We start from the raw sequence: 26,234 nt of genomic DNA, 5'->3' as shown, positions 1-26,234 counted from the left end.
AGCTGTCCATCTTCAGTCACTCTGTGCTGTACAGAAGCCCTAATGGCAATCATTTCAGCACCTTCAGATCCATAGACACAATCTCCCATTCCATTTCTGTAGGCATCGCATCCACCCCACCCTGCACACAAGCTTCAGTGGCTGCTGCTTCTGGAGATCTGTGCGTGTGTCTCACTAGAAACGAACTTCAGTTGTCTCAGGCTGCACAAGGAAGGTCCTTGACAGTAATATGCTCATAACCTGGTTCTAAATTAGGTATAATATCTAACACTTGCTGATTTTTTTGACAAATCAACCTTTGTGTTCTATGTAATACTTACTGCAGTCTGTACTTCTGGAGCATATTCATCTCTTGTCTCATCTACTGTCAACTCTGTTACGGGGAGTTTCTCTTGTTCTGAAGGCTCCTGCTTTGCAAAGAGCTCTTCCTTGGGAGTGACAGCTTTGATGCTGTGAAACTCTCCGTCTTGTGATGAAGGTTCCTCTACTGTCCTCTGCACTTCGTGTACTTCTTCATGGCCTTCTACAACTGCTTCTTCACATTCCTGACACTGGCTTTCATCTCTCAATATATCCACATTTTCATATTTTTCTGTGCTTTCTTCCACTTCAACACATATTTCACTTTTCTCTGAACCTTCATGTAAAACACTCTCTTCAACTCTGTTTTGGCCCTGAATGCTCCCAGCACTCTGCTGGGGCTGGAAATTCTCGTGTTCTCCTTTTTCCAAGCACTGTTCAAGCAAAACAGTTTCCTGGCCTACAACATTCCCATCTTCGGCATCATCTTTTACTTCTGACTCAAGTCCCTGTACTGTTGTAATTATAGTTTCTGTCATGGTTCTTGCACTAACCAGCTGTGTTACATCTGCTGACTTTACTCTTTCAGCAACTTCGTGAAGAACTTTTTGCGTCTGTTTGTCTAATTCTTTCAAATTTTGTTCAGTGGCCTCTACTTCTTGTACAGGTGTAGCTTCCTCTGTAGTATCTGGGGTCTCCAACAACTGTGAAACAGCAGAAACCATCTCAGTTGTCTCCTCGCCAAGGGACACTTCCATTGTTTCTTCAGCACAGGAAGCTTCTGCTGTCTCCAAAGCTGTCACTGCTTCTGAGGTTAGCTCCAGCTCACTCGCTGTGGTGTCATCACCTACATCCTTTCTCGTCTCTGGCACTGTCTTAGCAGTTACCACTGCATCTTCCACAATAACATCCAATTCAGCTGTTTTCAGAGTTTCTTTCTCTTCCTCTTCTCTTGCCTGCTCAATGCACTCTGTCAGAGCAGCAGATATCCAAGATGGTGACCTTTCCTCAATGCTGGTTACTGCCCTTTCTCCTTCCACAACGGTAACAGCAACTGCATGTACCAGCCCTTCATATCCTTGCTCCATCCTTAGGGTCTCCTCTAATTTTTCTGCTCCTTCTTCCTCTGAGGTTCGTTCTTTCATCGCTTCAGCATCTTTCGCTTGTTGAGCCTCAATTTTCTCCTGCTCTGCTGCTTCATATTCGGATAAAGGAACAACAGCTGGAATATCAGAATCTTCTTCAGCTGTTTCTGTCATGTCTTCTCTTGCTTGTTTAAGATGAGTTGGTTCTGGCTTTCCATCTGACTTCTTCTTTCTACGTCCGGGCATCAGTTTTCTAAATGGAACCCACGATTCATCTTTTCCAGGCTCACCATCCGATGTTGAATGATCCAGGCTAGATCCCACAACAGAGTCTTCAGTTCTGTCTTCCATTCTGGTTTTGGATCTCCTTCTTGGAGTGACTAACCTCTTAAATGATTCCCACGTTGAAATACCTTCACTTTCAGATGGGCTTCCAGCTTGTTCTGGGGAAGAATTGCCTTGTCCTTGATCACTCTCCTGAGAGCTAGTGAGAATTGCATCTGTTGCTGTTTCTTTGCTCTGTCCAGACTCTTCTACTTTTTGGCTTTCTTCATCAGATGATGATGATTTCCTGGCTCTTTTCTTTGAAGAACCTACACATATAAAAGCTTCCCAGGACACAGAAGTGTCAACCTTTCTTTTGGGTTCTTCTGTAGTTTTCTCTGGTTTCTGGTCAATCCCATTTTCTTTTATTTCTCCCTGATTTTCATCAATAAGGTTTTCAGTTGCAGACACTGAAACACTCTTTGTCTTATCAATTTCTTCTTCTTTATCACTTTCAGAAGGTCTTCTGACACGTTTCTTTGGAGTCACCATCTTTTTGAATGATGCCCAGGGTGTAACACTTTCTCTTTTTCGCTCCACATCTGGAATTGTAGCATCTTCATTTTCAGTGACCTGCATTCCATCTGTAGATTTTTCTAAAGAAGGAATTTCATTCATCTCCTCGGGAGAAGAAGCAGAACTCTCCCCCTTTTGCTCCTCTGGGCTATCTGGGGAATCTGATAAGTGCTGGGCTGGTTCGCCCTGTTCCCCTAACTTAGATTCTTCTCTTTTGCCTTTTTGCTTCTTTCCAGAGAGTTTTTTTAATCCAGTACCTGTGAAGAGTTTCTTTAAAGGGCTGCCTTGTAGTTTAGTCTTTTCTTGAGAAGACAGGACTTCAGCTTCATTTGTGATACCTTCCAGAGGCCTTTTTCCAGCTGCGTCTTCAGAATTTATGGTTATTTCATCTGGTTTGTCAGTATCAGTCATAACTATGCCAGTTTTTCCCTGTACCCCTTCCTCAATGGGTTTGACTGACTGTTGACCACCCTCTGTGTCAACTGAATGTTCAGAAGTAAAAGAGGATTTTGATCCAGGAGCACTCGAAGTATGTTCTTTGCTTTCCTTCTTCTCTGTGGTTCTATCCAGAGCTTCTCCTTGTGTGATGTCATCTGCTTTAGGCGACATCTTCAATTCTGCTTCCTCTGTTTTTTCATCTAATGTCTCTTTCCCAAGTGGAGCAGGTCTATCTCCTTCTCTTTCTTCAGACTTTTTAAGCTGTTCACTAGAAATTTCAATTGTTTCAAATTTCTCTTCAGAGGATATTTCAGTTCTGTCATCTATTTCACACTTTTCCATGGACTCCAGTTTTTCTCCCACAGGTAGGACTTCTGAGGATGTTTTCAATTCTCCATTCACACTGTTGACAAGAGACACCACTGACTTTGTTTTTAGTGTTTTCTCTGTCACCTCACCTTCTTTCCCTCCTTCTTCAGTTTTCTCTTCTTTTTTATCAAGATCTTCTGAGACTTCCACCAGTTTCCTTTCTTGATCGTCTTCATCTTTTTTCTCCTCTGCACTTTCTTTTACAGCTGCTGCTGCTAGATTCTTTTTTTGTCCCTGCTCATCATATTTGACTAGCTCTTCCTCCCCACTTTCTTCTACTCCTATGGCTGCCACAGTCTTTTCTGACTCCTGCTTTTCACGTTCAGTTTGCTCCTTCTCATGTGCTTCAATGGTTACTGCTGTCACATTCCTCTCTTCATCTTGCTTCTCAAACTCAGATTTCTCCTCCTTTTCAATGGTTTCAGTTGCTAATGTTGTCCCCTCTTTTTCTTGCTCCTCTTCTTTCACAGGAGACTGTTGTTCATCATCTTTAGGCTTTCTAAAGCTCTTCTTTTTTCTAAATCCAGTCCATCCTTGAGTAAACAGTTTTCTTAATGGCGATGCAGTATCAGCAGTTAAGGCAGCTGACTGAGAACAAATCTCATTTGCTTCTGGTATTTTAGGAGATTCATCTTCTGTTTTTTCATTTTTCAGTGCATCTTTGGTGGTGTCTTCTGCAGAGAGTGCATTCTCAGCTACTACTGTTTCTTCTGAGTTGACTCCCTTTTGATCATCATCTCCTTCAGGGACCTGTGTTTCTTTTTTTACAGTAAGTAGTTGAACTGGTTCTGATTTTCCCGTCTTTTCCTTCTTCACTGTGAATCTGAAGCCAACAAATTTAAAAACCTTTTTAAAACCCAGATCATAAGACTGTGGCTCAGACACATGTTCTTCTGTGTCTTCTTCCAAAGCTGGCAACTGCTTAATTGAATGAGCATCCTCCTTCTCAGCATCTACACTGTCCTTGGTGCTTGAGTGAGATGGATTTGTCTCCATAGGTTCAGTGTCTTCCTTCAAAGTTACATTGGAATGTTCTGTTTGTCCAACTGTTTAAACAACAACAACAAAAAACCCCCCAGTTAATTTTCTTCTCAATGTAATGTTATATTACACCTTTATATAATTTTTCATTTTTATTAATTTCATAAACATAATTGGTCTACTATCAGTGTGCCTCTTCTATGTGCTACTAGTACATTTTTAAGGACTAGTTTTTGTTCTATGATTACTATAATTACTTTCATTCTTCATATCATTGTATGATTCTTTCCAAAGGTGCAAATGCACCTTTCAAGCTTATATTCTCTTCTTCTGTTACGTGATTTTGCAGCTCTTTTCGTGTGGTTGGTTTGGGAGGTTGTTTTTTTTTTTTACTGTAAGGCGAACTTACGCAGAAAAAAAAATTATTTCTATCATATCATTACTCATAGACTATACAGAACAATATATGTAATTATTCCTGAAGCAAAGCTCAGTAACGACTTCCATGCAGACAGACACCTCTGAGGAAAAAGGAAAAACAACAACAAAAAACCCAACCAAGAAAAAAACCCAAACAAATAACCTCCCCAACAACAACAACAAAGTAAAACCCCACAAAAAACCAAATCAAAACAAAAAACAAACCACAAAAAACCCCACCGAAAAAAAGCCTGTTGACCTAAAATGATGACAAGAAAGCACATTTTATAGCTCTGTTCTAAAAGAAACGCAAGATGTGAAAACACCCATGGAAAATTACCTGTTTTTCTGAAAACTTGTAACCTCCACAAAACACATTACAATATATTGTTTTAAAGATCATGAATCTTGGAATACTCCCATACATTAGATCACCGCTATGGCCAGAAAAACCTCATCTACAGCAATTCCACATTGTTTAAAATTCATGAGGTTGTTACTGTGCAAGAAGGTAAAATCCTCCACTGCTCACAGGTCTGTGCTTGCATTATCTCTTTCTTGAGCACAGTTTGAGTTTTTCCTTCAGGTCACTGGCAACCACTCTCAGTCTTGCTGGGACAATTTAAGTATTATTGCTCTCTCTGGCCATGAGCTACCCAACTTCACAGACTGGCATGTAAATTAAATCTGTGGCACATTCAAGACATCAAAAGATTCTTGGGCTTGGATGCTGCCAGGATTTCAGTTTAATACTGTTCTTGACCCTTGATTTTGTGCAACAGTTGAAAGTACAAGGCCATGAGGGAACGTATGCTTCTCACTGACCAAAGTCAGATGGTCAGTCTCTCTGACCATCGAGTGCCAGGATGAAAAAATAAAATTATGAAAAAAATTTTCAATGTTAAACAGCAACATCCCAGGAGAAGTCATGGTGCCTTTCTTTTAAGCTGTACATGTTCTACTTCAACATCCAAATGCAGAAAGGGACAGCTTTCAAACGTATGTGCATCATCAAACTCCCCAAAGTGTTTTAGTTTTTATGTGAACCACCTTTAAGTTGCCTCTAACTCTGCAGTTCATCCTGCTTTGCTGGATCACCTGATCTCCAGAGATCCCTCACAGCCTAGATGACGATTCTGCCTGGCTGTGTCACCTCTAGGAAGGGCTGCTTCTTCAGAAACGCACAGACAATGCAGTCTCGGTAACACTGAAATGTTAACTACATAATAAGCAAAACAAAATCTACAAGGATACTGACTTCTAATAGATATGTAGAGGGCAAACTATGTTTCACTATCAGCAACCTACTAGTTGGTGTTTCTCAGTCAACATAAGCAAATCCTTTTGGTTTTCCCTTTATCTAACAGTTTAAAATTACTTACCTCAATTATTAACTCCTAATTAATTTTAAAGCCTGACCTCTGCTAACAGCCTAACTCCCTGAACATTTGAACATTTTAAAATGGAGATGTTTGAACTGAGTCATTTGTGAGGGAGAAGGGTAGGAAGAAATAGACATTTTTCTGAAGAAGCCAGGATTTTTACTCCATCAGTAATATAACTCTTGCAAACACCAGAACACCCCACAAGCAAAACTAACTCTTATCAATCAAACATTATATAGTCCTGTGCTGAGACTATACATGGAAAAGCTGAGGAACTGCTTTTGCACTTGTGTTCATTTATTCCTATGTCCAGAAATAACGTCCTTGTCATTTCCATAAAATTCTGTAATTTAACATAAAATTTTAAAGGCTTAATGGGAATTCACAAAGTTAGAGGCGCTTCTTCAAAGACTCTCTTCAAAATATCACATATTTTATAATTATTTAGTAACAGGTACTTTAATATATTCTTCAGTTTGTTTACACTAAAAATGATTTTTCTGGCTGAACCAGCTATGAAATTAAACACTGATCATTTAACATTACGATAGCAAATGCAATAATTAAAATAGAGAATACAGAGTTTAGAGACTAAATGATAAGCTTGCAAAACTATTGAATCAGGTTTTCCTTGCGAGTCCAGCAGACATGCTGCCTTGCAAAACTTCACTAAGCACATTGCAAAAGGAAATACTAACAAAAGTATCAACTGACTGAACACTTTTTAATACCAGTTTGACAAGCTGCAACTATGCTACACACATCACACTTCCCCACAAAAAGCTTTTAACCTGTCCAGAACATATTTCATCCCAAAGGTAACATTCTGGTGCCAGCTGTTGAGTGACTTGCTGCTGTTGCAGCCAGTCTCTACTTTGACTCCTTCTTTCACATTTTAAATCCCTGGAAGAGTCTTTTAAACTGAATTTCTGATGCCCTTCCTCAGAATTTGAGGAGAGATATACCATTCAAGAAATTTGCCTGCATGTTGTGAGGAGTCTGCAGTGTCATGCGACGAGGCTCCAGTGCCACGTATATCCAAGTTGTACTTTCACAACCTATACCCCGAAGAGCATTTTTATATTCATTGGGGCACAATAGAAACACAAGACCAGAGAAGTCAACTGTACACCCTGAACTTTATATTTAACAGTTGGATTCTTTAATGATGTTTTTATAAATGACACTGCAGTGACCAAACATTGTCAGTGCACTTCTGAGTGCAAAGCAAACCACAAGTAGTTTGGAAAGGTTTGGAAGTTATTTACATGAAGTATTGTTGGCCAGAGTACTGTAGCATGTCACTACCACAGGTATTCTGGCAGGACAACTAGCACTTTCTGAAATAATTTGGTGAATTTGAAAGCACTTTTAAGAAATACCAGAGAGGCTCATCACAGTAGCTACTGGACAAAAAAAAATAGTGAAGTACTGATATGAATACAACTTCTTTAGGTCTTTCCTGAGCAGGCTGTACTTCACCAACTACGTGATAGTCAAGGAATAGAATACAATAAAAATATATCCAGAGGCAATGATAAAGATTGGGATGGTATCATAAAATCGATACACTTTGCTATTTAAATCCACTGTGGCTAAGAACCAACACTGAAATTCTATTTTAACTACTTACATGCCAGTTAACATTTCAAACATTTTTAATTGAATCAAGGTGCTCCTTCTGTTTTAATAACTGCAAGTGTTCTGTTTTATTCTGAAAGAAAAATATGAAACTGACAGTCTTAGGGCCTCAAAGGTGCTTGATTTCACAATTTCATAGGTACTTAGCCCATGGTAAGAATTTATTTTGGTTTTATTAGAGGCATGCCAATCAGATGTTGGAAAATCAGTATTTTCAGAATGACTGAATTCCTGTCTAATTCGATTAAAAATGAAATTAATAAATAACACTTTTGTTTTAGGAGGCTGATAGACACTGTTGGCAATGCAACCTAACTGCTCCCACCATCTCATCTCTCTTCAGAAGTGAAAATGTGTTTCTCCCCTGGTAGCTGCCAAACAGTTAAAAAAAAGGACTCTGACCGCAAGAGTTAAATCCACAGCACTTCATGTGCTCGCAGTCAACCATGTCAACATCTGGAGCTGGTTGACTTTTCCCCCTAAGGATTTGCAGCACAGCACTCGATTTTTTCCATGAATTCTCTACATTCTCAATCTCTCAGATGCATGGGACACACACCCAGCGCCCACCTCGCAAACTCCACTGGCCATTGAAAGGCTCTAGAGGACTTGGAGCTGTTTTCATTTATTCAGCATTTAAGTATTTAGGGCCAAACTGTGCTTTCAGTCACATACACAATACTCTCAGTAGGTCTGCATGAGCAAAAACAAATGCTGAAGCCATAAGGCTGAAGGGATATTTTACAATCATTTGCTTCTATTCTATCTAGATTTGCTATGAATACAACTTGTAAAAAAATCAATCAAGCACACAAACCCCCCCCAGCTACTGCTCTAAAACTCACATGACACAAACAGAAGACATTTTAAAAAAAGTATGAACCAAGTGTCCATGATATACCAAACTTGTATTTGTCAAACGCAGTTTTCTCTTCACTGCACAATTCTAATTATTATTAGAAATATTTAAGGACAAAGTCAAGATAAAGACAAGTAATTAAAATCAAAACACAGTTTGAAATTACAATATCTGTGAAAAACCTGTCCTGAACAGATTTATTTAGAATAAAGTAGATATTTGGAATTATTAGTGAAATTGAATACTTTAGCATTAAAAAAAAACCCAAAAAAACAAACACAAACCAAAACAACAACAAAAAGCCAATCTGTGCTTTTAGGTTTTCATTGCAGAGTGTAAGAGTTGGGCATTATACCACAAATTCTGATTCTTTTAACCACAAGTTTCAGAAGGTTGGGTTTAATAAATCAAACAAACACACTATTCATTTTGCAGTAACAAAGTAATGCAGAAATATGCCCAGGTGTTACCCTTCTAGCCATTTTAAATTTTTTTTTAACTACACGGTTTAAGGTTTGTGACATTGCTGCTTCTTAACAACATATTTCACAAATTCTTCCTTCCTTTTCCTACTATACACCATATTTGGTTCCGCTTTAATGTACTAATAGCCCTTCAATGGGAAGCACATACTACACTTCCTTCCCCATTCTATTCACTCAATTATTTCTAAGGACTGACTTTCCATGTTAATTGCAGGGAGGGAGTTCTTTCAGAATAATTAAATAATGAGGGTGGATTAACAGAGATTTTTCTGCACTAAATCTCACAGTGCATACATGCAATTCATGAGCCTTCCGAGCAAGTTGCTATTTGAAAGCTTTTGAATCAAATACCATTAAGTTCAGTCCTCAGTCTCTGGTACTTGGGTGACAACTGAAGAATTAAGTTTTAAAATTTCACACACTTTTGTGTCCATTTTTGAAAAAAGGAATAAGCCGCAGAATAGCTATAATTTTAATGGCTTAGAACTCCTTTAGAAAGCAAAAGCAATGTCCCTAGAAAAAAACCTCACAGAACAGTAACTTAAAAGAAAGTACAATCATTTCTGCTGTGATGATATAACATTCCTCACAAATCTTTACTTTTAGAAAATTTTACTTTAGCTGTACTTGTCTGCTCCAGCTCAGAGCTTCAAATTCCAAATTTGAGACCAGCTTCTCAAATTCCAGCAAGGAAAGTTATGTATTTCACTTATTCAAGACTTTAAGATATTTCTTTTTTCATTTCAGTGTTTTAAGAAACATCACTAAAAATCAGAAAACATAAGGTTCTTCTAAAACTGTTCTGTTTGATTATTTTTAAACCACAAGCGTCATTAGCTATGGCTTAGATACATAGTTACTGTTGTTAAAAATTCTTCATTAAATGAACTCACAACAGTAAACTGCTCTCAGACCAGCCCAGCTGTTCTGTTTGGGAACCAAACCAGCAAGCTACAAATATTTATGAAATTTCATGGTTAGACAAGCTGTCCACATCTCACATTCAGTGGCTTGGTTCTGCTTCTTAAAATAAAACGCGTTCACTAAGCATAAGATAGATGCAACACTAGCACTTGGGGTTTTGAGAGGAAAAAAAATAAATATCTGCTCTGCTAACAACAGGGGTAGAATAAACAATATAGGTTAGTTAATGCTAGGACATTTTTGAGAACCCCTAATGAATAATGAAAATGCACAATGAAAAACAGACTAAATTTTTTCTTTATGAAAATGACCGCAAAAAGACTAATGTAAACATCACAAACTCACCACAAAGGAGCTGAAGCCGCATCTGCACGCATTAGACACAGGACGGCTTAAAACACTCCCGCATACCAACAAGCAGAGGTACTAATCCCTTCCAAGAAATGGTAACTCGCATTACAAGCTAGGTGCAGTTCTTGCAAAACATACTATAGAAGCAGCTGCTGTGCTGCAGTGAAAATCCAAAGTTTCTTCCACGGGAATTATTAAATAAGGAAAACCTCAAATGATCAAACTGTGCAACCCCATAAAGAGATTGCTTTTGAAAAACAGTTTAACCTTTAATTACTAACAATAAAAGGAAATAAAAAAAATAGAGAACCCTTGAGGAAAGAGACTCAGCATGTGATAAGCTCATTAAACATCAAGTTTAATGAAAACCCTATTGTAAACAGCGGTAGGATATCTCCTCCACTACTAACTGATTCAAATCACGTACAGTCCTCCCCAGGGCCCGCTCCAAATGGAGCCGCACTTCTGCAGGCTTTGTTGTCAATATGTATTGTAAAGTTAAAGTATTTTGCATGAATAAACTCCTCCTATGCATTGAATTCATTCACTGGCTCTAGCAAACAAAATACAGGAGAGTAAATAATTATTTAATTAATACAACGAAATAAAGACTTCCTAGATGGTTAAAGACATTCATCATCAATCTGAGAGAAATTCTGATGCAAATTAGTTATCTTAACGAAAAAAATCGGTGTTTGTGTATTTAAATTTTCATAACACCACTTTATCTCCCAGAGAAAGACACAGGTTTGTGCAAACTCAGCAGTGCATGATAATGTTTTTTCCTTTTAATTCCTTGCTCCTCCAAAACTTATTATCTTTTCAGAAAACACATTTAGTTTATGGTATTAGCTCTCAGACTTCAGTGGCTCCTGTGCTATTTCCTTAAGTAAAATGTGTGGAGTTCAATGCACACAGCATGAAGTTTTTGGTATCACAGGCTGGGATTCTGCTGCCCCTCATGCACACACACATTCTGCCATGGTGCTAATCTCTGAATTTTGTTAAGGTAAAACAGCTATATGGTAACAGCTTTATTTCTCTCATGCAAATATTTTTACAGCTTACAAACAATGCTAACTTCTATATTTCCTCCAATTTCAGCCAGTTTAGCTCTTAAGGTATTTTACTACCTTATTACTTGATTAACGTAACAGCATCTTCAACGTGGTCACTACCTTTTCTTTCTGTTCCTCACTTTCAGATACCAGGTCATAGCCTGGTCCTGCAGAAAAGCACCCAGTTAGCACCTCCACATTCATATAGCCATCGTATCACATCGAAGGTCCCACTGAGGCGACATGAAACTTTTAAGAAGTTTCAGCAACCTTTGCTTGGAAACCACTCTCACGAAGATAAAAATACGTAAGGCAGACCATTTAACTCCTGACGCCCTAACAGGAAATCCACAGTCAGTAAAGCTGGGGGAGTCGAGGCCCCGGAGGCGCCCCACACCGGCGCATCGCCGCCAGCCCCGGGGATGCTGCTGCGGCCGCCCCCCAAACACGCACAGCCCGGGCGCTACTCAGCCCACAGAGGCTAAAACCGCGTGTGCCGACACCTCGGCAGTGCCACACCGCCTTACCCGCCATCGTCACTGTCCCCAGCATGGCTGAAGCGACACTGGCCACCGCAAACACACCCTCTCCCGCTCCGAGGTTCCTCCCACGGGCGCGGGACAGCGCCGACCGACGGGAGCGAGAGGGAGGGAGGGAGCCGGGCGGCAGCCGCACTTCCACCGCCCCGGCAACTAGCTGGCTGGACGGAGAGTCTGGTTGAATGACGGCTGGTTGATGGAGGCCTGGCTCCCTCCCGCGCCCCACGGCCGCTCCCCCAATCCCGGACAGCCCCGGGCCCCGCCCGGGCCCACCCCCGCCCGCCCGGCCGGGGCGGGCCCTGCCGGCCCTGGAGCACACCTCGGCTCGGCTCGGCTCGGCTCGGCTCTTCTCACCGCTGGACGGCACAGTAGTGGTGCCTCAAAGTGTCCGCCTTGGAACTGCCACTTCAAGCCTTTATCTTTTCTCTGCCTCGAAGGGAAGAGGCGCCGGCTGCCGCTTTGCACACAGCCGCGCGCTTCAGTTCCCGCTGCTATAATGCCTTCCTCATGCAGCTTCCCGCAAGGCATCCTCACCAAACCTCAACAGATGCTGCTTAAAAGTCGCAAGTATTTTACCCCTCATAAATAAAACCATATTAAACACTTCTGTTGTTCCTTTGCCTATTAACTGTCACTTAGGGGCTGATTTGGTCTTTTTTGTTTGGTTTGGTTTTTTTGTTTGTTTGCTTGTTTTTTTAATTGGAATTCTCTACAACATAATTACTTATAAATTATCTCAAAGGCTGCTGTCAAGAGTTTCAGAAACAGGTTACTTTGGATATTTGTACTATAGTAATGTGATGCTCCTACTGATAGTAAAAAGGGATGCAATATGATAAAACAAAATGTAAAAGATCAGTACCTAATACAGGTGACCTCCTATTATAGCAACAATACTTCTATGAGTTATGTTGAATATCTCCAAAATTCTGATGATACATGGGCCTTCATCTATAGCTCTGATTGCCAGCACCAACTTTCCAGTTAATTTACCAGACTTCTTGGTTAATTTAGTCAGATAGTGGCAACTTTAATGAGTCTGGGTCATCTCTCAAATGGTCTTCTGAATGTGACATTCAAATGACAACAACAGAACCAAGCAATCCACCCAAAAAGCCTTCAAACACTACTTTACTGTAGGCAAATACCAGTGTTGTCTCAGTGCTCCATGTCATGATGCTTTACTTCTGATTTTATAGACTTTGCAATCAGGGTGAAATAAAGAATGAGCGGAGAACAAGAAGCGTAGCACTAAAATGGTGTATTTCTCAATGTGGAGACATTTCTCTGCATGGAGCATCTAAGGGATACCTCTTCCCCACCGCTATTCCTCTGCTAAAGACAAGTGAATCAGACTCTGTAAGGCCCAGAGGGGAGGATATAAACAGTTATGAACACCTGACTGTAGCCTTTACTTGAGCTATCTTTTCAATGCTTGACAGGGCAAGTTTTGTCTCTATAGATGATGTCATTTTCAGATATTGCTACCAGGAAATACATGCTGTGTCACCTTCATAAAGCGATTTTTTACTTTGAGAGCAAACACACAGAACTGTTTTCCCTTTCACATAAATTACGCTACCATGTAGACTTGGTTCCATTAACAGTGACATAAAGCCTGATAAAAGTAGGAACAACACACAGTAAAATTTTAAAGAGAAAAGTTTCATGAATGAAGGATAAAACACATCACATCCTATTTTCAGTGTCTAAAGCCCCTACCGATGTGATTTTGTATTGAGTTTTCATGGTCAGCTTTTGGTAGCGGGGCGGCTACGGGGGTGGCTTCTGTGAGAAGCTGCCAGAAGCTTCCCCCGTGTCTGGTAGAGCCAATGCCAGCCAGCTCCAGGGTCGAGCCGCTGCTGGCCAAAGCCGAGCCAATCAGGAGTGATAGTAATGCCTCTGTGATAACATACTTAAGAAGGGGAAAAAAAGTTGTTGAGCAGATGAAAATTGCAGCCAGAGAAGAGTGGAGTGAGAACATGTGAACAACTCTGCTGACACCAAGGTCAGTGCAGAAGGAGGGGGAGGAGGTGCTCCAGGTGCCAGAGCTGAAGTTCCCCTGGAGCCCTTGGTGGGAGACTATGCTGAAGCAGCTGTGCCCCTGCAGCCCATGGAGGACCATGGGGATGCAGAGATCCACCTGCAGCCTGTGGCGGAGCTCATGCCAGAGCAGGTGGACGCCCAAAGGAGGCTTGTGACTCCATGGGAGGCCCATGCTGGAGCAGGGTCCTGGCAGGGACCTGCTGACCCATGGACAGAGGAGCCCACACTGGAGTAAGTTTTCCTGGTAGGACTTCTGCCCTTGTGGGGGACCCACTTGGAGCAGGCTGTTGCTGAAGGACTGACCCTGTGGAAAAGTGACCCACATTGCAGTAGTTTGTGAAGAACTGTTGCCTGTGGGATGAACTCACATTGGAGAAGTTTGTGAAGGACTGTCTCACGTGGGAGGGACCTAACTCTGGAGCAGGGGAAGGACTCCTCTCTTTGAGAGGTGGCAGGAACAACCTGAGATGAACTCACAGCGATCTCCCATTCTAGTCTCCCTTCACCACTGGGGGAAAAGGAGGTAGAACTTGGAAAGGAGGGAGGGGTGGGGGGAAGGTGTTTTTAATATTTGTTTTCTCCCGTTCTGATTTTGTTGGTAATAAATTTAATTAATATCCCCATTTTGAGTCTCTTTTGCCTGTGACACTGATCAGTGAGTGACCTCTCCCAGACCTTGTCTCAACTCACAAACCCTTTGTTACATTTTCTCTCCTCTGTCCAGTTGCAGAGTAGAGTGAGAGTGGCTTAGTGGGTACCTAGAGTACAGCCAGGGTCAACCTACTACAGTCTTTTTGGTGCCAAAACCCAGGGACATGAGGATTTTTAGATAAGGATAGTAACTGGGAGAGGTAACAGGCAAAATAAGTACTGAACAATGTTAGAGAATGAAATTTTTGTGGTAATTGTGGTGAACAGTCAAGAGGTGGATTTTGTGTAAATTGCCCACTTTCCTTTGGTGTTGTGATGATGTTATTTTGATTTTTGTGAGGGGAATTTCTGTTATGTTTTGGTTGGTTGTCTTTGTTGATGTAAGTGGAAGTTGTGTGATGAATGTGGATTTTAATGACATTTCCTAAATATGTGATTCCCAGAAGCAATGGGTGGAAAAATAATCTTCTATTAGGATAATAGTGTTACAGCAATTAATCTGAAGACATGACAAAGAATTGCATTTATTAGGATTTAGACCCTAAAGTACACTAAGGGTTACACACATGCCTTAAGCTGCTCTGCAGGCTGACACTGAAGATTGTCCTACCCTGTTCCCATCCCTTCCCTGCTCTCCAACACCAGCATTAGTTGCCTGCTCTGACTGAAAACTATCCCTCTGTCTTGCCATCCTGTCAAAAAAGTCAGCTAGCAGCAGAATTGCTGAAGCAGATCTCACTGCATGCCTGTGAACAGGAACAGAGGGAAGAAAGAAGAGGCTGATGAGAGCAGGAAAGGCGGGCTGTCAGATCACCCAGGAGAAAGAGCAGCACATTTCTGACTGTGCAGCAAGGCAAGGAGAGATTCTGAAGACCGAACAGACAGGGACGTCTATGATGAGAAAGGTTCTGTGGTCAAAATGCAAATCCAGTTAAAAGCAGAAGGAAAGGGAACGGATTAGCAGCCTGCCCCTTCCTGTGTGTTCAAAATCATTTATCATTAATATCGCTAAGGAAATAACATAAAAGGCTTTCTGCCTTATGAAGGAAGGGACAGGCCTATGCAGCAGGAACTTCCAATATAGGAAGTGGAAACTGAGCTATTCCTACAGGTGAATGGCTGGGATGACAAGCAGGCAAGCAGAGGCACCAAGAGCCAAAAAACACCCCTAAGGGGAGAACAGGTGGACACCCCCACCACTGATACTGACAGCTTCAGTCCACAAGCCATTTGTCATCTGAATTCTCCTACAGAGAAAACATCTCCCATGAAACAATGTCCTAGAAGAAGCACTTGAGCAACAGCAGATCACTTGAGTAACTACCTGTTCACTAGGAGATGACTAGTTGAGCCCCATTTCTACCTCTCAATCCATTTAGCATCCCAGCCTCTATGATCTGTCCAATGAACACAGGTTTTTACTTACCATTTGTTCCAGTGGGCTCTGCTTGCTCTCTGGGTGGTTCTTGGAGGGGTGAAGCCACCTCTGGCTGCTGCCCATCCAGTTCCTTAGATGCTGTAACAGCTCCTAGCTGCTGTGGCTCCTGTGGTGAGCCATCATGCTTCAAATTGTCTTCACTAACATCAGGTACTGGTAAACTTGCATTTAAAACCTGCATGGTCGAGTATTCATTGAAGAATGATAGGGAAGGAGAAAGCAAGAAGCGAAACAAAAAAAAAAAAAAAGAAAACATCAAGATTAGGCTCGCTCATTCCCCCCGACCAACCCCACAGAATATTGTTGTTTCATCCTCATTTTGAATATACACATGCAAGCATTTTAACTTTATTAAATCAAAGTACTTCTGTGAGAAAAAAACCCCAACATAATCTGGGCCTATTTATCTTACCATTCTCCCACATGAAACGTGGAAGAAGAAAGTCTTACAGACAGTGGCCTATAACCTTGTGTAGAAATTGGTTTTTTGCATGAAAGAAAACTCCAAGATAAGGTGAATCTAGCTGATGGAAAGAAATTCTTCATTCAAAATGCCTGGCACAATTGCTCTGATATATGAATGAATCCTGTCTACAATACAGTCTTTGGTATTGCTTCTCTAATGATCTGCTTATCTTATCATCACCAACAATACAACTACAAAGAAACTGAATTATTCAGGACAAAAAGCAGAATACATGTATATTTCCCAGGAGGAAATGCAGTGAAACTGAGATTAAAACTAGAATTTTGGACCTCAGCTATTAGGCAGAAGTTATTCTTATAGGAGGAAAGAGCTTTGCAAATCTTTGGGACTCTGCACTATAGCATTTTAAATATTTTTTCTAGATTTCCTAATATATGCAAAAAACCCCCTCTTTTTCAGCTTCCACATTTGATACATTTGAATTATTTTCAGAATTTGTACTGGCTTGCCATATAACAAGAAATGTACTTTCAAAAGCATGGTTTTATTTTAAATATATGAAATATGTTGTGGCCATTGAAAGATACTTAATTACCCTTTAATTATTTGTTTATTTAGCTCTCCAACCAATTCTATTACCTTCCAACAGAAGCCATTTTAACTAATTAACCGCTATTCCTGAAGCGAAGGTTTAAACTTCCTCTGGTAGAACAGCAAACCTTAATTACATATCACTGTCTTATGACTTCGTTGTACTCCCAAAATACTGCTATTGAAGACCTGTTAATGAAACGAAGGTACTAGAGATAGATCCCATCTTTCAGTGTAATGTAAATCCAAATGCCTGAAGCACCAAACTGGGATCAGAAAGATGCCACACTGCTGATGATTCTCTTCCAAACCCCACTAAATAAAGCTTCTGAATGGGGAAATCCAGTTATTTATTTTTAATAGCAATTAGTCTGCTGCAACAGAATTTCAAATCAACAGACAAAGTGTCAGGCAAAGGGCTTTCCTCTTAATCATCCAACTCTTTTCACATGCTGGGTGAGATCTGGGAGAAGCACCGCACAGGCAATGAAGTGTGTGCATTTAGGTTACTGATTTTCAGTTCAGAAGCCCTTAATTAAGCCAAATTGTTTCCACCCGGCGTTGTTGCACTCCTCAAAGCTGCCTTTCACAGCCACATAATCCACCTCACAAAAAAGGATCCCATTCTGCTCCACTGCCAATACCACAGATGGAATAATTTGGCTTCAGAGTTTTCACATGCTGAGACCAGATATTAAATAGAAGTAATACAGAATGGCTGAATACTCAGATTACATTCCCGCTTCTCACATCATCCTTCTCATAAATCTAAAACACAGGAACTCAGGAGGGATAAAGATGCCACACCACCGAACAAAGGCACGTAAACCCTGGGAAGCTCCTCTGCAGTTGCACACAGCATTAACTGAATGGCAGTAACTCATTAAAGAGAAGCAAGAAAATCAGGTGCAGAAAATAACACCTTAATTCTTAAAGGCCTTTGAGATTCTTCAGTACAAATTTATTAGCAGACCACTATTATTTTTTTTAATAATAAGTTTTACTGATTCATTCTTGAAAGACAACTGCTAGGCCTGCAAACACAAGAATAACCTTAACTTGACTGGCTCTCAGGGCATTTGGCTACCTGAAGGAAAAGCTGTGGAGGCTATTTGAAGATAACACCCTCAGAATTAGCATCAACAATTCTTTGAAGTCACAAGAAAGGCAACAGCACTGAATATCTTAGCACTTCTCACCTTATCCGAGGATTTCTTTGCCTCTCTTTCCAAACCTCCCCCAGGCAGCACACTATTTTAAAGCTAGAGTCCTATGTACAGACACATGTACAGACACATAAAGTCTACCATTTGCCTAAGTGCCTAATAAGCACCTGTGGACTCTGCAAGGAACCAGCATACAAAGGTATTTGGTACCCCAATGCAGCACAACTTGTCTCCTTTTTAAATTGAGGCCAGACTGTTATGATAAAGTACTAACTATGGTAACACTTAACATTCCCCCCAGTTCTGAATTTATTCTACAGACACGATGCATTCAGGAGAACAGTGACTCTATATAATCCCAAAGATTTGTGATTTCGGATCAAAATTCAGAAGTCACTGGATCTAGCAGACAACTCTTTGGATCTGTTAAATTCTGTGATACCTTCCAGTATGAGAAAGAGAATTAAATATAAAACATTATTAAATGTAAGACTGTAAATGGCTTTTACAACCAGCTAGTATAATTATAATCCCTGTTCACCTTGTACATAAATTCAATTTTGAAAGTAGGACCCATCAGTCACAACTGAGTAAAAATGTAAATACATGGAAAATTTCTACTTTCAAATCTGACCAGACCTGCAGTATAACCCCACCCTGCCATGACCTTTTTACCCCAGTCTCTTGGGAAAGAGCTTGATGTGATTCTTGGCCACAGGAAGACAAATTTAGATTTTCAAATCAAGCGTTCTGCTCTGAATAACTGAATAACTAAAATTAATAAAACCATAGTATTTTTCGAAACTAAAATGCACACAAAGGAGATGAAACCTTTGGGGAGGTTGCAATGTGAAAGGAGACACAACAGCATCATTAATTAAAAAAAAAAAAAGTTTTCTGTTCTAAAAAAAGTTGCTCAGGCTCTTTATGAGGGTCATTGCAGTCTGTCCCACTGCATTAGTCCTCAAAAGAAACTAATTTAAATTTTCATTCACATTAACTGCCTCATTTCTCTGAAGGGATCTAAACTGCAGTTTAGTCCAATTATGTCTAATTTGGTGAGCAGTGTTCTTAATTCCATTGAGAATAGTTGTAAAGCTTAGACAAATACAACGTCAGAGTTTAGAGATGAGTGAAAACTTTAAAGACAAAATTACCGGTATTAGGAATCTCGTTATTCATCTCTGTGTATTTATCTACAAGTAACAAGACATTTCAGTTGGCAGGTTCATCAACATTTATCAGGTTTTTGTGGCGCGCATTCACCACAGTCCTTTGATTATTAATTTATGAATGTGTTGTCTCATAAACACAGGAGAAACCAAAGAGAACTGGTTATCCAGTTCACTGCTCCTTCAGCTTCTTCATTCCCAAAACAAAGGACCATTAGCAAAGCAACACTCCAGTTTCTGTCACGCCACTACTATACATCATACACGTATTTTTTAAATATTTGCCTCACATCCACCACAAAGGTGGAAGCAAAGGGCAGACACACAGCTAATGAGAATAAAATGCCCATGTCGCTCAAAACAACAGCAGCTTCTGCTCTATCTTGCACACAGCAGTAAGTCCAACTGTTGGACCACATTAAACACCTACAGAATTTAAAATGGATGAAGAAAACTAACACAAAGAATTACATGAGGTGTGGATGAACAGCAGGTCCCTGATCTCCCACTGTACATTAGTGCATGGTTCCTTCAGACACTGCTCTGGAGGGGTTCACAGCACCCAGCCTCTTTCCCCACCAGCAATCACCACCATTCCCAACATTCCTTGTACCAGACCCAAATCATTCCACAGATTCCTCACACCAGGCCCAAACTGCACCAGAGTTAATTTTGCCTCATTCTGTTAATCCTGCTACACTGATTCTACACTAGATTACTAAAATAGCCAGATCCAGCTGTCTGAACAACTGAGCAAACTAACATAATGGTCTTTAATATTTTTCCTGAAGTTTTATTTTGATACTCTGGGAAAGACTGTTGGCCTGCTCAGGGGGTCTGCTCTTAACACATGCTGCTTCATTAAAAAGATCTTCAAACACCAGCATTTGGGAAAAAAATGAAATTAGATCATTTCAACTCTCTGTTCACAGCAGTTTGTGCTGTTTTGCATTAACTAAGACATTAGAGGTTTGTGGGACATTGCAAACTCCAGGTGGAGAAAACACAAGGCCCTACTCAGTAAGGCACGTAACACAATTTCAATACCTTATTTATGGATAACATCTCATGAAGACAAAGCCAAGAACCTTCTCCTCGTGTTCCATATCCTCAGATCTACTCCGCTTCTCTCCTAACTCTCAGCCTGACTTCGCTGTGACACCTCCTTATGGATGACTACCCTCGAAATCCACATGGCTAAAACAAAACAGACAGTTTTTGCACCCACGTCATCTCTGTGATCTCTTTTTGCAACCTGTGAAAGAAGCACTACCGCAGTCTGCCATTCTGGTCCCACCTGAAGCCTGATCCAACCAGCTCCTCCCAGGTCTCATACTTTTCAGCTCTTTTGGACACCACCTTACTGCTGCATTCACACAGGTACAACTCACCCAGGCTCTAAGGATCAGTCAGAACAAGGGCCGAGCACAAAGCATGTTCCTCTCCTCTCAGTAACTACCAGGCTTGCATTTCCAACCTGGAGGACTTTCAAAGATCCGAGCTCCTCTTTGCAACTCTTTAGCCTCTACAACATCAAACACAAGCTAATTGCCTCGGCTTTCAAAGTGCCTGGACACTCCCTCTACCACCTCTTCTTATCTCCTATAGGATTGGGGGAGTATTTCACGCTTTTGGTGCCTCTGTGACACCAATTTCCCTTGTGCATTTTTTTCAATTACACATTTTTATGCTTTCTCCCCAGCCACCCCACAGGCATGGTCAGACCTCCAAACCTTACCACCGAAATATACCACTCTTCCTCCCCAGTTGGAACAGAAGTATCTAAAGGGAATCAGACCCTGGTTGAACCAGGGTAACCCTGCAGCCTCAGACCAAATGCCTCAAACTGGGGCTCTTAAGAGACACAGTCTAGGGACTTTTCCTTGAATAAGCTTAGTTTTACCATTGCTAATGCAGTATTTTCAGGCTGACTCCCCAGAACGCAGTTGTTTAAACAGCAGATGTAAGTTTGTCCCAGCTGTTATTTGTCAGGCACTTGGACAATAAGACACTCTGACATCTCAGCTGGTAAACCCTTTAGAAGAGACAGTTCCAAATATTTACTGTCTAGCACACACTTGCTCTCATTACAACACAGGTAGCATAATCAAGTTACTACTCAGAAATGGGAATCATCCCAAAAACACTGTTTGAACAGCTCCCTGTTCAAGTGGGAGCCCTTACACACAAGCGAGGAATCCATCACATAACATTTAAAAGCCACCAACCCCCCTAAAATATTTTCTCTAACAAACCTCAATCATGGTGCAAGAACAGCTTATCAACACACCAGTGTTCCTCCAAATTCTCTCTTTAGAAGTTTCCTTACATTGTTTCAGGTAGCTGTTCCATCACAGCTTGGCTCTCTCAGCAGGGCCACAAAAAGAAACCCGTATTAAAGCTGGTACTTGAACTTCTAAATAAAATAAATGTGGCACGAGTGTGACTGTAGCATGTAACACTGCATTAGCTGCAACATTGGTACGATGATGCAGCTCTCCTTGCATCACCCACATGGCTCAAAGTCACCTCCTGCTCCATAGGAGGGCACCACGCTGGCATTTTTTTCCAGCTCTCTGATGCTCAGAATCAAAATGGGAAGTCGGGTGAGAGGCACATCACTGCTATGACCAGAGATGGAGCTCACAAGATGAAGATGGCCAAACCAATCCAGCCACGTGCTGCCACCAACAGAAGCGTCTCACCCAGCTTCCAGTCCAATCCCATCACAAGGTCCTGCCTGCTCCCCTGCACCTGCAGCTTCTGCTGAATCCCAGAAGCCAAGACATCTTGCTGAATCAGCACAGAATGACCTTACCAAAGAGTCAAAACAGCTTTCCAGGGGGTTAGCTCCTTGAAAGAGTTTGCACAGTGCCAGAAGCAACAAGGGGAAGCTGCCCTGGAGAGGAAGCAGGAGCACAGGAACCACCCCATAGCTTTTGTCAGTTCAGGACACCCAAGGCTTGTCTGGTCCAAGACCAAAAAGATCTCATTCCTACTTCTAGTGCTCTTGAGATCTGCTAAATCCTTCTCAGGCCAAGCTTCAGGCCTCTGTGCTGCTCAGGGCAGTCTGCCTGGGAGGTTTCACAAAGCAGACAGGGTCTACCAGCTGACAGCCACCAACAGGGAAAGTTGTTTCATTTCCCTTCCTGCCCTGCTGCAGATGCTTGCCTTGTGCCGGCTCTTGGTCTCACCTCCGCATCACAGAAGTCAAATGAACTTACAAGATCGGCAAAATCATCTGGAAAGAATAAATTTCACTGTTTCCGGAAGGGTTATTGAGTTTAACTTTATCACAGAAAGGTAAGGTTAGGACATGACACAGGACTCAATGAAGCTTTGTCACCTGGGGCAACAGGGAAGAGGAATAGTGGAGGAAGAAAAGGAAGGGGGAAAAGAGCATTGCTACTGAAACAGCAAGGAGGTAACACCATCAGAAAGATAGCCTTCTCCAGAACCACACCCTGTCCCTTATTTTCAACAGGACCTTGGGTATCAATGCACAAATCTGATGAATTCATTTCAGGCAGTTGAATGGATTAGTGCCCACAGGATCCCTCACACTCCCTGGCAGAGGGAGCTTCCCCCAGAGGGGTGGCTATGCAAGATAAGGAGAAGCTCCTCCACTGACAGAGTTTCAATCTCCTCTGCTACAGTAAAGAAACCCACCCACTTCAAGTACCATTATCATAGCAGGCCGGAAACTCTGAAGCTGCTTTATGTGCAATACACCATGAACTTTTGAAAGGATAGGGTGAACAGCTGAGGTCCTAACCCCATGAGTCCACATTTAACCTATAGTGCTTGTGAGCCAGCACCCAAAGGCCCCTAGGGATCTCTCTAGACCAAATGCTTTCCAGGATCTCTCACATATCCTGGACTGTAGAAGTGAGAAACACCAAAATATATAACCTCCCTTTCAGTAACCAGGACATCTCAAAAGCTGGTATCTGGCCAAAGTGTCACATGTGAACAACAAAACAGCTTAAAGACTATAAATTTGGTCCTTTCTAGAAGAAAAGGCAAGGAGTTTTTCATCTTGTAAAGAAGACAACTACGTAATGAAAGAAACTTGATTAAATATTTCAAGGAATTTCATGTGACAAAAAAGCACAACTGCTCTGAGATTTTATAACCTGCATTAGACTAGTTGCCAAGACAGTTCGTTATTGACTTGTCAAGCCTCACTCAAGCTGGATTCCACTAAAGTCAGTTTCCAAAGTTTTTCTTCTAAAAGAGGGAGTTGTGATAAGTGTTTTAATTTGGAAAATGCAAGAAATAAGACCACCCTTCAAAACATCCCCATTGTATCTTCTGCAAACAAATTAGCTCTCTAACAGATTTCTCCAGGGGCACCGCAGGACCTGGTAACCTTCAAATTCAAAGGGCTGGAAGGAATAACGATGAAAAACTGTGTCACAAATCTACATGAAGTTACATTACTGTAGTAAGGCAGACTAAATGAGATATTAAAAAAAAAAAAAAAGTATGACCAAACTTGCTTAGAAATTGTTTTTCTTTTTATGTAATGTAATGGAAGGCAGAAATAGCTGTTTGAGAAGAACAGCATTAATACACTGCTTCTTACAGCAGTGAAATGATAACAGAACGTCCCCACTTCTAAACAGTTCTACTTAAATAACAAGGTAAAAACCTATTAGAAAACATTTTTCCTAAAGCTTAGAAGACATAAAATACGGTATTAGTAAAAAAAATAATTTCTACTTGAGAACAGTATGAATGGTATTCCCTTTATTTAGAGGGTCTTAGTTCCCATAACTGGATAAACATGGCTACGAATATTATGCCCCTTATTTGAAGTCCCATTATCTCAATTTTTAAACAACCACAATAGCCAAATGCTTGCCCTATACAATGTCAGTATCTGAATTCTAAAACACAACTGCTAAATATTTTGTTAACCAACACCAATCCCCAACGCTTATTTGGTTAAAAAGAAAATAAAATAAATCTTGGTTAATTTAAAGTTCATTCGCAATGTGGTTTTCAAATCTGTCAAAACGCACAAGGAGGTCTAGTAGCAGCCAGGAACTATGGGAAATTCAACTTGAAAGTTAAATCTGAACCACAAGGTCAAAGAAACAAAGTCATAACCAGTTCTCAAGCTCTAACACACCCACGCACCAGTCACAGAAACTTCGGAGTATCCCTGCTCTGAGCACCCAAACTCTGAAGAGCCGAAAGAAGGGGATCTCGGTAGAACGTGGTATTATTTCTCCCCTCACAAACTCATACCTACCCAAAGCAACGCTATGTAAACACGCAGATGCACATAACCTCCCTTTCAGTCCCCAAATCCCCTAAACGCGCCTATTCCAGAGGGATAAATGGGTTCATTCATAATCTATTTTTAAACACCAGACATGTTTTAAAAGAATTTCTTTTAATTCTTCAACGTCTTTATTTAAAATAACACATACCTAGAGCTCCTTCGCTCCCCGCCGGCTGGGAGTCCGGGAGCCGTTCCCCTTTCCCCCCTATGCGGTATGACACCGGAGCGCACTAAAGCCATGGATGCAGCCCAGCCGCCGGCACCTCCGCCCCTTCCCCACGGCGGCGGGGCGGGGGGCGGCGGCTCAGGTGAGCCCCAGCACGGGGGGTGCGAGTAGGGATGGGGCGGGAGGAGGGGGCACACGGGAGCTGGCGCCCAGCCGAAGGCACTGCCGAACCGCCGGGCCGGCCGCGCCCCGACGCGCCTCCCACCTGCTCCCTCGGGAGAGGAGAGGATGGAGCCGGGGGTGGGGGGGCTGCGGAGAGCCGCGGGGGCCGCGGAGATTTGGCCGCAGGACCGCAGTCAGGAGGTTCCTTGGCGCAGACCTCGCCGCGGGTGGGTGCGGCTCTTCCCCCCCACGCCGCCCCGGCCGCACACAAAAGCGACGTCGCCCCTGAGGCCGCCCTCGCCCCCCGCCCCGCTGCTGCCGCCGGCGGGAGTTTTATGACTGCGGCGCCGGCCGTGGCGCAGTCCTGGCCCCCCCTCGCCCCAGCCCCGCGCCCGGCCCGGGGGGGTGCCCGCGGCCGCGGCAGGTGCCCACAGCCGCGGCGGGAAACTTTCCCCGGGCCGAGGGTGCGGCGGGAGCCGCCGCCTCGCGTGTTCCCCCCCCCCGGCTCCCCGCCGCTCCTGCCTTACCTTGGCGGGCTCCGCCGGTGGCTGGGGCACCACCGCGTCTTCTGCCGGCAGCGGCTCCGGAGGGGTGCAGGGGGGCTCGGCGGCGGCCCCGGCCCCGTCCTGCGGGGCGGGGGGCTCGGCGGAGCTGCCGGCGCCCATGGCGCTGCCCCGCGGCCGTGCGGAGCCGCGGGCGGGGGCTGGCGGTGGGCGGCGGCGCTGCCGGGATTGAGGGAGCCCGGCTCTCCGCAAACTCCTTTACGGAGCGAGAAGAGAAAAGGGGGGTGGGGGGGAAAGATTAAAAAAAAAAAAGGAAAGGGGAGGGGGGGGGGGAAAAACGATCGAGAGGCAGCGAGGAAAATCACCTCCTCCCCTGGTCCCCCCGCCTGCCTGCCTCTTGCTCCATCACATGAGCAGAGCCCCGGACACGCCTTGCAGCATCAAACCGGGCTGATAAGGAGCGGCCAAGGGGGGCAGCGCTCTGCCCGCTGCCGCCTTTCCCCGCCCCTCCCGGGCACCGCCAGGGCGGGGGCGCCGCCTGGCCCCCGGCCCTCAGCCCTCCGCGACGGCACCGCGGCGCTGACTCAGCGTTTCAGCCCCTTCCTCGCCCGCCCGGGGCCGGGGCCAGGACGAGCCTCGGGGAGCTCCGGCGCATGGGCTGCGCCCCCCGCCTGGGCGCGCTGCCCCGCGGGGCTCCTGCCTCCAGACTCGGCTCCGAGGCCGCCAGCCCTCCGCGCCCGGAGCTCCCGGACCTCAGCCATGCTGGGCCCATCTGAGGGAAGGACGTCCAGGTTTCAGCTGATCCAGAAATGTAAGATCCCATGTCTTAGGCAACTTTGGGGTGGGGGGGAATCAACCTGCTTTTTTTATTGTCATGCAGGACAGGTTCCCTTCTATTAATACATAGCATAACTATGCAAAGGCAAGAAAAGGCTAGTTTCTCT

The 26,234-nt window shown here is 43.0% G+C and overlaps 1 protein-coding gene across 3 annotated transcripts in view; it reads right to left on the bottom strand.

Annotated features, from left to right (window-relative positions):
• Window positions 1–25,467, bottom strand: part of AKAP12 (A-kinase anchoring protein 12) — a 30,912-nt gene extending 5,445 nt beyond the window's left edge. Inside the window, exons 1-3 of one of the 3 annotated variants that reach the window (XM_027688207.1) lie at window positions 25,315–25,467; window positions 15,799–15,985; window positions 321–4,078 (exon numbers count right to left, since the gene is read on the bottom strand). In XM_027688207.1, the coding sequence (XP_027544008.1) occupies window positions 321–4,078; window positions 15,799–15,985; window positions 25,315–25,452 (4,083 nt within the window). In that variant the 5' untranslated portion in view covers window positions 25,453–25,467. Of the gene's footprint in view, window positions 1–320; window positions 4,079–10,072; window positions 10,241–11,663; window positions 11,857–15,798; window positions 15,986–25,314 lie in introns of those variants that run through there. The other 2 variants (XM_027688218.1, XM_027688228.1) reach the window with 2 other exon arrangements.
• Window positions 25,468–26,234: the final 767 nt, after the last annotated feature.

The sequence above is a fragment of the Neopelma chrysocephalum genome, unplaced genomic scaffold (assembly GCF_003984885.1).
Source record: "Neopelma chrysocephalum unplaced genomic scaffold, ASM398488v2 Primary Assembly neopelma1_23, whole genome shotgun sequence".
Lineage (NCBI taxonomy): Eukaryota > Metazoa > Chordata > Aves > Passeriformes > Pipridae > Neopelma > Neopelma chrysocephalum.
This window is presented reverse-complemented; position numbering and strand designations above follow the sequence as displayed.